Raw genomic sequence first — 13,548 nt, forward strand, 5'->3', positions numbered from 1 at the left:
TTGATGCGACAAATATTAAAATTAATTCAAAGATTTATTACTGTAAAAAGTAACAACAAAAAGTATTTGTCTGGGTTTGAATGATACCATTTTTTCAACAAATTATTGATGACTGAGCTAGATATATTAAATCCACTGTATGCGATGTTAAAGCTAAAGGATACACTGTTAGTGTCTGATAGCACCAAGAAATTCAAAGCAGCTGATCCTGAATGGTGGGATGTTGGAGATAACAGTGAGTGGAGTGATTTTGAAAGTGCTCACTGAGGACTAAAGGATATGCTTTTGGCTGCTTGGTGAAAGGAATGCTTATCATTTCTATTGTTGGCCTGCTGTACTTAGTAAAAATATTGTGTTACAGACTATCCAAAATCAAACAGTTTATTTGATTTTAAGCTCAGTAGAAATGCTGGCTAACTATATGAAGTTGATGAAATCATTCAAAGTTTTGCAGGTCGAGAACAACTCAATAGGCCTTTTCCGAGTTAATGTCTACCTCCTCTTCAAAGCGAAGTTCTAAGTGCGAAGTTTTTCTTATGAAAATTAGTTTTCATTCATATGTAAAGTAGAACTAATTACCATCACAAAAACTTCGCACTTAGACTTGCTTTGAAGAGGTGGCAGACATGAACTTGGAAAGGGCCTATTGTATGAAACGAATAAACTTTATCTGCAAACTTTTTCCTTACACCATCAAAAATTGTTATAAAAAATTTAGGACAGTACATGTATGCACTCTCATTGGTCAAATAGCTGTGTTTAGATGAGAGTATGTCAACACGGCTGTGACATCACACGAGTTTTGATTGGTTATGTGTTGTCAGATGTGCGTTTTGATTGGCTAGTAGGAAATATGAGTGTGTATCAAGAAAATCTGTTTGAGATCTATTGAGAAATATTTTATAAAAGCAATAGAGGACTTTTTTTCCCTGTTTACATGGCCTCATCTAAACACTCTGGGACTTGGGAGAATTCTTGACGGTTATGCAAACCCGAGACGCAGTCGAGGGTTTGCATAACTGTGGAGAATTCTCTCAACTCCCCCTTGTGTTTAGATGAAGCTATGTAAACACAGAAAAAGTTCTCTATTGCTTAAATGTTACACAATATAAAATAGAACATTCTTACAGTATTTATTTTGCATTGGTTATTTGGACTCCTGGGAGTGAGACTTCACAGATTTTACTCTGTCAAAAGCCAGACGATTTTACTCATCAACTGGGGAGTGTTCTAGGGCATTTGAGGTGTCATTGGGTTAATATTATGAAAGACAAAAGACCATAGATTAGAGTTTGATAAAATGAAAAAAAGTAATACCGGGTGTATTTTGATACAGCTTATTGTTTTCAACGATGACCACTGTTAGCTTTGTTAGGTCACTTGTCGACACTGGACTATCATTTGCCTAATACTTGGTATAATATAGACTGTATTCACAAATAGTGGCCAAGAAATTATTCCTTTGTCTTTGTGCTAATCATCGTCACTGGCCTCACTTTGGAACAAAAGTTCTTTTGAATTTAATGTTTGTGCTAATGAGGTTATTGAGGATGATTAGCATAAAGACAAAAGAATAATTTCTTGGCCGCCATTTATGAATACGGTTTATATTATGAAAGAAATGTATATATGAAGTGCACGTTATGGACGAAAAATAGCTAGTAATCCTTGCACTTATCTTATAGAGAACTGAAAAATTGAGGTGATTTCAACAGGATTTGAACCCATGACCTCTGCAGTGCCAGTGCAATGCCGGTGTAATGCTGGTGCAATGCCGGTGCAATGCCGGTGCAGTGCTCTACCAACAGAGCTATGAAGCCACACAGTTTGAAGCGGGTCGATCTGTTGGGCTCATTATGTCACACAACGAAGCCTTTTCTAGGAGATTTATTAAACTGGTTGGTACTAGGAGAAAAGATCAAACTATTCCAGAACATTTGCCTGTAATGTCAATGTTATTCATCCTGTAGTTTGTCAGTTGTTCTATAACATTTTCACCTGGTCAAGGTGCATACCCAGGATATTTTGTAGGTGCAATTTAATGTCAACAAATAAAGTCAGTAATTACTTGTTTCTGTGGTAAAAAGCACAAATCTTCACATTGTTTAGGTTTGTGGATATGTATTTTTACAAGGGATAACTCAAACTGTATTTGAAAAAGTTCTTAGTTGTTTGTTACAATCAAGGGTTTTCGGAACCTTTCCAGAGTATGCCCTCTACATTCTGAGCAATTTGTGACTTTGATATTTGAACAGTAAAGATTTGTGAATAACATAAATTATGGTTAACTCTTCATTTTGAGTGTTGGGCCAACAACTGTATCTATGAAGATAATCCTCAGCAATGTTACTCATGAGTAGAGATGTAAAAAGGCTGATGAAAATAAAAAGTCACACACTTTCTTATTTTTAATCTGGACTTTTGATCAACTTCGTAGTTGATCTGAAAAGTATAGTAGTTTTACCTGCAACGATCGTCCTTGGGAAGCATTTTTTTGACAACAATGCTTGGGCATATATTTTTTAAAAAAGTTTGGGGAAAATTCTTTTTTTTTTTTTTTTTTGCTTTTTCACGACTTTGCAGTATCGCAAATGTACGATTCTCCTTTATATATCGAGAGTTGGCTACTTAAAAATAGTTGGTCATCTTGCGATTTATAGCCTGCGTGGCAGGCGCTAGAATCTTGCTTCGCGCGCGCGCTTTCTCCTTTCCCTTCCCCTTTCTAGCGACTGCCACGCAGTCGTAAACTTTCTTCTTCTTTCCTTTTACGAGATGATATAAATCGCAATGTTGCATATCTCGCAATTCATAAGTCGCAGAGGTTTTTAAATTGCAGAACAACTCTTGTGTCATGTGTTAAAGACAAATTGTAGCAAAATATGGCATAAATTACCGTAATAATGTTTTTACATTTGGCGCCCCACAGGAATGCACCGTGGTGAAAATTGATTGTCTAGATGAGTGTGGTCCCTCGAAGTACTGTTGCTGGCCTTTGGCATTTCATACAAGATGGCTGATCACCCAAACCAACAGTCCTTTAAGGATAAACACACCTGGTCAATCTAACTTCAGTGAGGTAAATCAAAGGAATTTAACCATTTTCCCAGCATAAACCAATTAAAAATTTGCATAATAAAAGTTCTTGTTGTTAGCAACGCTTCAAGTGTGAAGCAATAATTGATCACACGGCAATCATAATATATCAATTTCACGACAGCGAACAAGTGCAGCTTAGGAAATCCGGGAATAAACAACGAGAAAATCAATTATTTTACAAAGGAATTGGACATGGGATGTGGAACATCGAGATCTGTGGAAAATGTTGTAATAAACGAAAGCCCTGCAAGCAAGTCAAACATACAAGATGCAAATCAAAACGTGGATACTAAAGCGGAAACGAAGGATCTGACAAAACCGATCAAAGAGACAGTGTTGACAACAAGGAGTGAGCGCGTGTTTTCGGTGGGCGATCGAGTGCATGTCTCTGGCTACACCGGATTTGTCAAGTTTATAGGACAGTTGGGTGATTTGAGCGATGGTGAATGGATTGGAATTGAACTGGATCACCAGCACCCTCAAGGCAACGATGGACGCTTTCAGGGCGTATATTATTTCACCTGTAAACCAAAACATGGCTTATTCGTTCGCACTTCCTCTGTTTTTCCTTTCTCGGATTCCGGTGAAACCAAAAAAGACGTGTTTATTTCGCCTCAGACAATCGTCTTTATTCAGACAAGCATGCGTCGATACCTCGCCAATGTTCGACTCAAGGAATTCCAGAAGCGTACTGGAATTGAAAAGAAAATCGATGCACACGTGTTATCAACTCCTGAATCAGAAACAGAAAGCATTGAGAGACTTAGCCGGTACTTAACGAGCCCGTGGGAAGGAGAAAGGAACAAGGCTTTTGCCATCTTCAGATGGCTTAGCTTTCATGTCGCTTACGACGTAGACGGATTTTTTGGTCGAACGGAGAAGAAAGGTTGTGACTCAGGAAGCGTTTTGAAGCACAGAGTTAGCGTTTGTGCGGGATATGCGAACCTTTTCGAAAGCCTCAGCAAAGAAGCCGGACTTAAGGTTCACACTATTGGTGGATATGCTAAAGGATACGGCTTTGAACCCGGGCAGCGATTTACAGCCACAAATCATGCATGGAATGCCTTACAGGTCAACGGAGAGTGGTTCATTTGTGAGCCTACATGGGGAGCTGGTTTCTTGGGGAACGATTTGACGTTCCATCGGAGCCCCAACGTCGCTATGTTCCTTTTGGACCCTGAATTTGCTATTTGCAGCCACTATCCTGTTGATGAAAAGTGGCAACTTCTTGATCAACCCATCACCAAAGAAGAGTTTGAAAAGTTAGTTGTGCCGTCTGAAAGAATTCACGTGCTTGGAGTTGAGTTGCGTAGCCACAAAGAGAGTATTTACCACATCGACGCAGACTATATAGAAATGACATTTTACTCTCCTTCGCTTAAACTTCTCCGTGGTGAACTGAAAGACTCTACTGGTAAGGAGATTGAAGGGCGAAAACGCACAGAGGTTATTCCTTGCGGATTAAACAATGTTAAATTGAGAGCAGATTTCCCAGCTCCTGGCCAATACAAATTGTGTTTGTATGTGAGGGACACAATCTCGAATAACAAGTGGCATCATGGGATAGAGTATGTAATTCACACGACAAAAGGCATTGGGAGAGATCGAGGGGGATTTCCTCAAATAGGAAGCGAATTCTACGAAATGGGGTTTTACCTCGAGCATCCACTCGAGAACATTGTATCTGAAGATGGAAAAGCGTTCATTTCCTTGGAGAACTACAACTCGCAGATTTGCAGTGTTAGTGGTCATTTGGAAATTGTGGGATCCAAGGAGAAACTAAAGAAAGAATTTGATGGCTTCACGTTTTGTCATTCCGAGAAAACGGAAAGCGGTTACCGGGTTCATGTCCATTGCCCTCTTACTGGCCAATACGTCGTGAAGATATTTGCAAAGCATTTTGAAGAGGGGCGTTCCAACACTTTCGTGTGCACCTACTTTATCAGTGCTCTGTCTGCTGTAGGGCCAATCCCTGGCTTCCCGAGAATGTCCGACAGCTTCAAAGCTTGGAGACTGGAACTTGTTGAGCCACATCAAAACATATCTGTCCCAGATGGAAGAGCCTCTGTTCAAATCAGGGCCCCAGAGGGAGTCTCTCTTTCTGGACATTTAATGCAAGAGAAGCAACACCTCGACAACGGCTTGTGCTTCTCTCATGAAGCAGATGGTGTGTGGACCATTCTAATGCATGCTCCAGGACCAGGCGAGTTTCAGCTAAACGTTTTTGGCAAGAAATCGGGAAGCGGAAAATCGGAGTACATGGGAACATACATGATCAAGTCGGATAAATCAGCTGGCCCAAACCCAGGCTTCCCTTACCTAAAGGATAAGTTTCAAGATTGGGGCTTGGGACTGGTTGATCACTCCGAGAACATTGTGTCATACGACGGCCACGTGATCGTTACGCTTTCGCACCCAACTAATGTTTCTGTTGTGTCCTACCTATTTGACGCGGAAGACAAGCAGATTGGCTACGCACTTCCAGCGGAAACCACTGAAATGAAGACCACTTTTACCTGTGAGCTTCCAACACCTGGTAGATTTAAACTGAACCTGTTCGGTTCTAACTCATCGGTAGGCACCTCTAAGCAAGTGTTCTTGGGCTCGTACAAAGTTTTATACGAGAGGAACTAAGTATTAAGGCGCTTTAAAACTATGATTGCTTTCTATCAAAGTCTATTTTTTAGAGCTTACTAGTCTCGGTTTACAATCTTTCCCTTAACACGTCGATTCATTCTCGTTCTCCCACGCAGTGGAGAAAAGTCGTCGTAGTTTAATGTACTTTGCCGCGCAAAGTATACCCGCGCCTTCTGTGACCTTTGCTGGTTCACGATATTTTCCCCCGCTCGTAATAAGTTAATGTATTTTCCCGCACTTTTAACGGATGAACCGAATGGCTGACCAGTCTTTTCAGCCCGCAACACATTCAAAAGCAAGGAAACAAATGTGCTCATCTGAGTAGACCTTGCCCTGTATTGATTGTCTTTCGCAGAGTTTCCTCTTTTTAATTTTCACAGTACGATCACTAATTTCTCTCACTTTTATCTATTTGTGACATTTGTTATGCCTTGCGCAGCAATGGCGCAGTGGTGAGAGCACTCGCCTCCCACCAATGTGGTCTGGGTTCGATTCCCAGACTCGGTGTCATATGTGGGTTGAGTTTGTTGGTTATCTACTCTGTACCGAGAGGTTTTTTCCCTCTCCTCAAAGACCAAAATTTGATTAGATTTGATTTGCGTTGATTTGTTAATTTCAATTTACAGTGTCCCAAATTCTTGCTCCAGCGGTACAACGACAAGACACTTTAATAATTTAAGCTCCTTTCCTTTCCTTGTACTCGATCAGTGGGGGTTAAAAAATGAATGACTGAAAAAAACAAATAGACAAACGTAAGCGCCGACGCAAGAAGTGTTCGTCCAGGCGCCATCTTGAAAAACAAAAACGTCGGACTTGGACTGTGCCTCCGTACGTATTTATGTTTGCGTTGTTAGGGAGTTTAAAAGTTTTGTAGTACGGGCAACATTTTTCGTGCAACTTGTCGCGCAACAATGTTGCGTTGCACGTTGAGATGGTTTGTTGCGCACAGTGCGCAATAAATTATTATGTTGCAAAACTTTTACTTTTTGTAGCATGAAAATTTGTTGCGCAAGAAGGTGGTAATACGCGCAACAAACCATCTCAATTTGTAACGCAAAACTGTTGCGCGACAAGATGCACGAAAAATGTTGCCCGTATTACTGGGCCTTAAGCAAAGACAACGACACAAAGCAAGAATATTATTGGTTAAGGGCCAGTACTCCACAAAGCAGCAACGTGAAATCACCAATTTTGGGGTTTTGAGGGCAACGTTAGCAGCAAGCATACAACATTGAACCATCAATTTTCTTTGTTTGCTTTAAAACAGTTCGCACCCATCAAGTTACGTGGGATAGTTCGCCACTAATGTACAACGTGAAGAAGATGGAATCCGATGGAATAATCGCTAAAATCTTATTATAGCACTAAGTTATATTTTGGAGATTTTTATGCAAAACACAACACTGTAGAGTCTTTGCACTATAAAAATGTCTAGTCTTCTAGAGCTGTAACACTAATTAGCACACTGTAAACTGAAATCAACAAATTAACGCAAATCGAATCAAATGTTTGTTTTTGAGCGTGAGAGAGGAAAACCGGATTACCCGGAGAAAAACCTCTCGGTGCAGAGAAGAGAACCAACAAACGCAACCCACATATGACGCCGAGTCTGGGAATCGAACCCGGGCCACGTTGGTGGGGGACGAGTGCTCTCACCACTGCGCCATCCCTGCACGCCATCCGCATAGCAAACTAAATCGCGCAGAATGGTTCAACACATTCAGAAGGCCACTGCAAGACAGAAGCCTCTGGAAACAAAGAAATTGGTGCGAAATGGTTGAACATGTTAAATATCTTGCCCCAGTGCGAAAAACTAAACCATTTAACGCGGTTATAGGTTTACCCGACAAAGAAATAAAAATGAACGACCCCTTCAACATCTGGGCCTGAAAACGTAGTATCAAGTCAGCTTTGAAATTCGGGTTTTCCGCTTTATTTCAGTACATTTACATTCATGACGGTTTTCCTCTTCGATTCAGGGTTCTTTCAGGTTTACGCGAGAAATATTCCAAATTTGAAAAATATATATTAGTAGGGTTACTTGTTACAATAATTTAAAATCTAACCATTTTGAAATTGGTGCCTAAAAACCATTACTATAGATCCACAGTAAATATCAAAACGATGTCACTTTTTGAACTGAATGTCAATCCTTTTAGTTAATTCACTGATACCGGCGAGAATTAATTCTCCTTTGGCCTACTCCTGAAGGTAGGAAATATATTACATTGTGCACAAAGTAAGGAAGTGTCGCGTAGGATCATACAAAGGTAAAATTAGAATGGGGTTACTGAAGCACCAGTTATAGCTGTCATCCATTGTTTAGGGATGTCATCGTGGCCTCCGTAATGTCACGTTAATAAGCTCCATAAAAAGCGTCGATTTGCCATAGCTTGTCAGAAGAGAAGGTGATGGGAGAATATTCAGCCAATATTCTAAATTCTTAAGGGGGTTTTAGAGCGTGGTAAAGTCCTCAAATTGACACTGTATTTGCAGGATGTACACAATAGATAGCAATTCGAGAAGTCTGCTTTTAAGTTACATGGAAATAGAAAACAAATACTACAAAACTGCAGATTTTCGTCGTGATTTTCTAGCCGACATATAAATGGACCAAAAAACGGGGTTTGGGGAACAGAGGATCATGGTTAATTTGAACTGGGGAACAGGGACAGGGAAACAGGGACGGGGGGGGGGGGGGGGGGACATATACCAGTTTAGGGATAATAAACCTGAGAAGTTGAGAACAAGTTTGAAAGTAATTTCTGGAACAAAGAAACGCAAGCAAATTTTTAAAGGAACAGGGAAACAAGGCATCCCCTGTCCCCCTCCAAGTTCGCCCTCAATTCGGCAATCAATTTCAGCTCTTGACAGTAACGTTGCTTACTAAACTGAATAAGTCAATAGTAAATTGAATAACTGCACAAGAATGTCTTTTTCTTAGCTTCCCCCGTCCCCCTTGGAGTAGACTGCAAGCAGTCTCTTTCTTCACCTAGACTACGCGGGCAGGAGTGAGTAGGTCCCCCTTGGAGTAGACTGCAAGCAGTCTCTTTCTTCACCTAGACTACGCGGGCAGAAGTGAGTAGGTTCCCCTTGGAGTAGACTGCAAGCAGTCTCTTTCTTCACCTAGACTACGCGGGCACGAGTGTGTTGCTATTAGCGCGACCCACACCACGAGAGCTGGTAGCCTGGACCCGAAATCCTCCCTCTCCTCAATCCCTTCTCGGTTTTACCGAAAATTATTTCTACGCGCGCGTTGGATATGGGAAAGAAAGGACAACTGCTCGCGGTCTACCCTTCGAGGGCCTCATAAACATATTCGGAATTTCCAAGGTCGCCCTCAATTCTGCAATCAATTTTAGCTCTTGACACTAACGTTGCTTACTAAACTGAATAAGTCAATAGTAAATTGAATAACTGCACAAGAATGTCTTTTTCTTAACTTCCGCTGAGTTTTTCCCGAATACGTCCAACTTATATTTCCCTTTCTCAGGTAACTGACATTGGACCACTTGTCTTTCATCTATTATCTCGGTTCTCAGGCATTGTTTGTCTTGTCTTTCCTCCTTGTCGTTTGTAAGACGAGGAAGAATCTCAATTCCGTTGGGATTTAAAAATGTAACCGTAACCGAAGCATCGTAAACGGTGATGTTCTGCCGATGGCTTTCCAGACGAAGTCCCCAGGTGCGAAATTCGTCAGACACGCGTGGAAATCCGGGATTTTCCTCGAATCCGCACGTTGCTAAGATGCTGAATGAACACAAAAATTGGGCTTTCGCGCCAGGGCCATCCCGGCCAAATACGTTCAATTTGTACATTCCAGCGGTTGGCAAATGCACGCTAATTTTGCTGGTAGATTCCTCTCTTTCAGTGAAACACAGTTCATGCGGTAGGTTGGTGTCGTCTCTGTGAAGGGTCGCTTGCACCAGTATACTCCCAGTGGTTTTAAGCTTCAAGGAGGCCCGTCCATTTTCCGACAAGATGTTTTCGTGTTGATCCACCATCTCCAGGCCCCATTTCTTGAAAAGCTCTGAAATTTGGGGGAATCCCGGGTTGTCACTGACGCCTTTAAGAGCTTTGATCGTGTAGGAACACAGAAACTCGGATTTAGTATCCGTGACGGCTTTGCGACCGAAGACATTCAGCGTGAAGATGCCAGCTGCTGGCACATGGACAAGAATCGTAGATTCACCATCAAGATTTTCTACAGAGCACATTCCATGGTGGTCTTGTTCGTTTGACTTGAGATGCGCAGATATGGTAATCTCCTTTGGGTTGCGTAGCGTTATGGAACATCGTCCATTTTCCGTAAAAATATTCTCAGGGTGACTTGCTAGAGTCACACCCCATGTTCTCATGCGCTCAGATGTCACCGGAAACCCCGCTATGGGACTGCATTCTTTGAAGGCCGTCACATGGTATGCGCATAGGTACGCATCTGGTATGCTGCGATCGTGGTACTTGGCGTAAATACCTAGCTTGTATTCACCTTTTCTGGGAAAGTGAATTTTAAGCCGGAAGCCATTTTCAGTTTTCTCGCTGCTGACCAATTTGCGGTCATCGTCTTCAGTTGATCCTGAAGCTCTGGATAGTTTTACGGCGAGCGAACTAAAACGCTTTCTCTGACAAAGAAATGAAATGCTGCATTTTCCATCCTTAGTTTCAATGTTCTTCTGTGGTTTGTGAAGTTGAAATCCGAGGGAATAAAAATTCATCCCAAGGGTCGGAAATCCTCCCCTTGCAGCACCCACTCCAGCCGTCGAATAAATGCAGTATCTGACCCCGTGTTCCCATCTCGAGTTCACAAGAATCATAACATCTAGAAAAAATTCACCTGCGGAGGGAAATTGTGCAGTGAGCTTCACCGTGACGTCTCCGCGACCTGGCTCGACCCGAACCATATTTCTCTCTGTTGCTTTTTCTTTCCCCACAACGCAGCTTTTAAGAACCCCCTTTAAAATCTTGTAATCATTGGCATAAAATGTCATTTCTATCTGTTCGCTCTCTGAGGCTGTGTACATGCTCTCTTTATGACTGCAGAGGGTGACATTCATTGAGGATAGGTGCCCTGAAGGAACTGCTAATCGCTCAAACGCTTCTTTGGTCACTGCTTGATCCAAGAGCTGCCATTTCTCGTCAACAGGGAATCGACTAGCGATGGCCACTGACGGTGGGATCATAAATTGGTGCACGTTAGCATCCCTGTGGAACATCATTTCGTCGCCTATGTTGCCAGCTCCCCAAGTTGGGTCGCAGATGTACCAATTTCCTCCGTTAACTCTAATCACATTCCATGTATGATTCGGTTGAGGAATATTCTGTCGCATTTGGTAACCGTACCCTTTGGCAAATCCTCTGACTTTTTTAGCTGGGACTTTACAAGCTTTGCACAGGTCCTCAAAAAGCGTTGCATAGCCTTCGCTGGACGTTACGCGTTCCCGAAGAACGCTTTCACTGTCCGTTCCTTTCAGTGCCGATCGCTCAAAATACCCCTCGACATCGAATAAAACGTTAGTGGTTATCCAGCGATACACGGCAAAGGCTCTGTGCCTCAAATCTTCGAATGGCTCGGCGAGGTATTGGCTTAGTTTAAGGACGTTTTCTGTTTCGCTTCTTGGAATGCTCCTTACGCGTGCATCTATAGCTTTGTCGACATCGGTACGAAGCTGGAGCTTCCGCCTTCGAATGGTAGACAGGACACGTCGCAAACGAGTTTGTGCAAGGACAATAGTCGCAGGTGAAATACAGCTGAAAATGTCCTTCTTTTCTTGTGATGGCTCATGGTGAAACACCATTCGCGGCCGCGCAAAGACACCTCGTTTTTCTCCGCAAAGAAAATACTGAATACCTTCATAAGATCCGTCGTTTCCCTGCTCGTGTTCTTGATTCATCTCTATTCCAATCCAATCTCCTTCACCCAGCTCGGTGCTGCCGACAAACTTGATAACTCCGACATAACCCCGAACATGAACGGTGTCTCCAATGGCAAAGGATTTTTCACACTGATGGGAAAAGTCGCCCGCTGTCTTATCATCGAGGTTCGTTAGGTGTACATCGCAGCCGTTCTCTTGTCCTGCGTCGGACAATTCGTTCCATGTTTTCAGTCCGCGGCCTCCATCTTCCGGGTTGTGAACTTGTTTTAACTTCGTAGTATCTCTCACGTCCGAATTAACGTCCAATGTTTTTGATGTTCCGCATCCCATTTCACGACACTATGAAATTAAGGCTCGACGTTTCCCTTACTTTCAACACTCTCAACCTCTTTTTAACTTGACCCTAGCGTAGATTTAGCTCTTGCGATCCCATATCAAACTGCCTTGACACTTTTTTAGCTCCACGCGTCGACAAAACATCGTCTGCTCTTGAAATTTGACTGGAATGTTCAAAATATAGCAACAGAAGTCAGCTTAATATGTTGAAAGTTTTTTCTTCAGATAAATTATTCATCAACTGAAAGCTATTGATCAGAATACTTGATAGATTTTTAGGCATATCGCTGTGTTAACACAGCGATGGATTCGATGCTTTTAACTTTTCAACCCTCGAGAACTGAATTAAGCTTTCTAAGGAGCCGCTTTTCAAAGGAGACTGTCGAATGACACGTCGGTTTTAAGAGAATAATGTTTTTTCCCGGTAAACGATTATTTTACATAATCGAGAACACCTGACGACCTTAAAATGCTAATTTTGTAAACGGTAAATCTGGAAGAAGAATAACAATTGTTGTAGTTTAGAATGACACAAGTTGTCTCACCTCAGCAAATCAGCGAATTTGTTAGTTTAATTTTATTTAAATCGGACAGTTTCACGTTTAATAAAGAACTTTTTGGAACAAACGCGGAACATCTTCAGCTAAGTATACAGCTACAGAACGTAGCCCATAAAGATATAATTTCCCGAATATAAACACCCAACTATTGCTGGTATTGCTTCAATATAATAAAGTACAAATTTAATGAAAAACAGCGGAAAACATTCATTTCAGCATTATATCATATCGAAATTTATCTATTTTAATTTTAAACAAAATAAATATGACGTTAATTTGGAAAAATCAACACGACATGAAAAATGAAAAACAACTTTAATCACATTCGTCCACTTATTTCTTGGATTTGCACAAAATTCACTATAAGCGGGAGTTTGTAAAGAGGAAAGGTTATTTAAAGAGAAGAATTATTTTGGTTTTCTTTAAACACTTTCTTATGCGAATACAAAACGTTATTCATCATTTCCGCTGTTTTTCGCCAGTGGCTCCACGACCTCCACGGTTTCCCAGAGACCGTTACGCTTCCTTTTCTAATCAGGGGCCCGTTTCTCAAAAGTCCCGAAACTTTACGGGCCATTTTCGGGTGTCACTATTCCCGCTGTATCTCAAGAACAGAGAGGATTTAAGTCGTCAAACTTCACAGTCATTTATCTTTTTGTTTCCTCGGAAACATCTTAAAAGATCGGCTTTCTTGGACAAGCGGTTGGTAGGTTCACAAATGGCTTTTCGGGCCCGAAAAGTTTTCGGGACTGTCGAGAAACGGGCCCCAGGCCCCAGTTGTTCAAACGATGGATAACGCCATCTGCCGGTAAATAACTATTCATAGTGGGTAAATCATAGCGACACCAATATCCTATCCAATGGATAGTCATGTATCCGGTGGATCGGTGTTATCCACCTTATGAAGGAAGGAAGGAAGGAAGGAAGGAATCTTTATTGCGCACATTGATATTTCAAACAGAGATTGAAATGGGCGAGCAATGTTAACGGTTTGCCTCGAAAGTAAACTGGATCATGATGTTACTGGATCATGATGTTGAAATGCG

The 13,548-nt window shown here is 41.7% G+C and overlaps 2 protein-coding genes across 5 annotated transcripts in view; one reads left to right on the top strand and one right to left on the bottom strand.

Annotated features, from left to right (window-relative positions):
* Positions 1–8,308, top strand: part of LOC138060041 (uncharacterized) — a 10,286-nt gene extending 1,978 nt beyond the window's left edge. Inside the window, exons 2-3 of one of the 4 annotated variants that reach the window (XM_068905724.1) lie at positions 1,686–1,898; positions 2,927–8,308. In XM_068905724.1, coding sequence (XP_068761825.1) covers positions 3,289–5,730 — 2,442 coding nt within the window. In that variant the 5' untranslated portion in view covers positions 1,686–1,898; positions 2,927–3,288 and the 3' untranslated portion in view covers positions 5,731–8,308. Of the gene's footprint in view, positions 1–1,685 lie in introns of all 4 variants that reach the window. The other 3 variants (XM_068905726.1, XM_068905723.1, XM_068905725.1) reach the window with 3 other exon arrangements.
* On the bottom strand, positions 7,722–12,416 carry LOC138060040 (uncharacterized). The gene has a single exon (XM_068905722.1). The coding sequence runs from the start codon at positions 11,934–11,936 to the stop codon at positions 9,132–9,134; it is 2,805 nt and encodes a 934-aa protein (XP_068761823.1). The 5' UTR covers positions 11,937–12,416; the 3' UTR covers positions 7,722–9,131.
* Positions 12,417–13,548: the final 1,132 nt, after the last annotated feature.

Source organism: Montipora capricornis, chromosome 8 (assembly GCF_036669925.1).
Source record: "Montipora capricornis isolate CH-2021 chromosome 8, ASM3666992v2, whole genome shotgun sequence".
In the NCBI taxonomy this organism is placed as follows: domain Eukaryota; kingdom Metazoa; phylum Cnidaria; class Anthozoa; order Scleractinia; family Acroporidae; genus Montipora; species Montipora capricornis.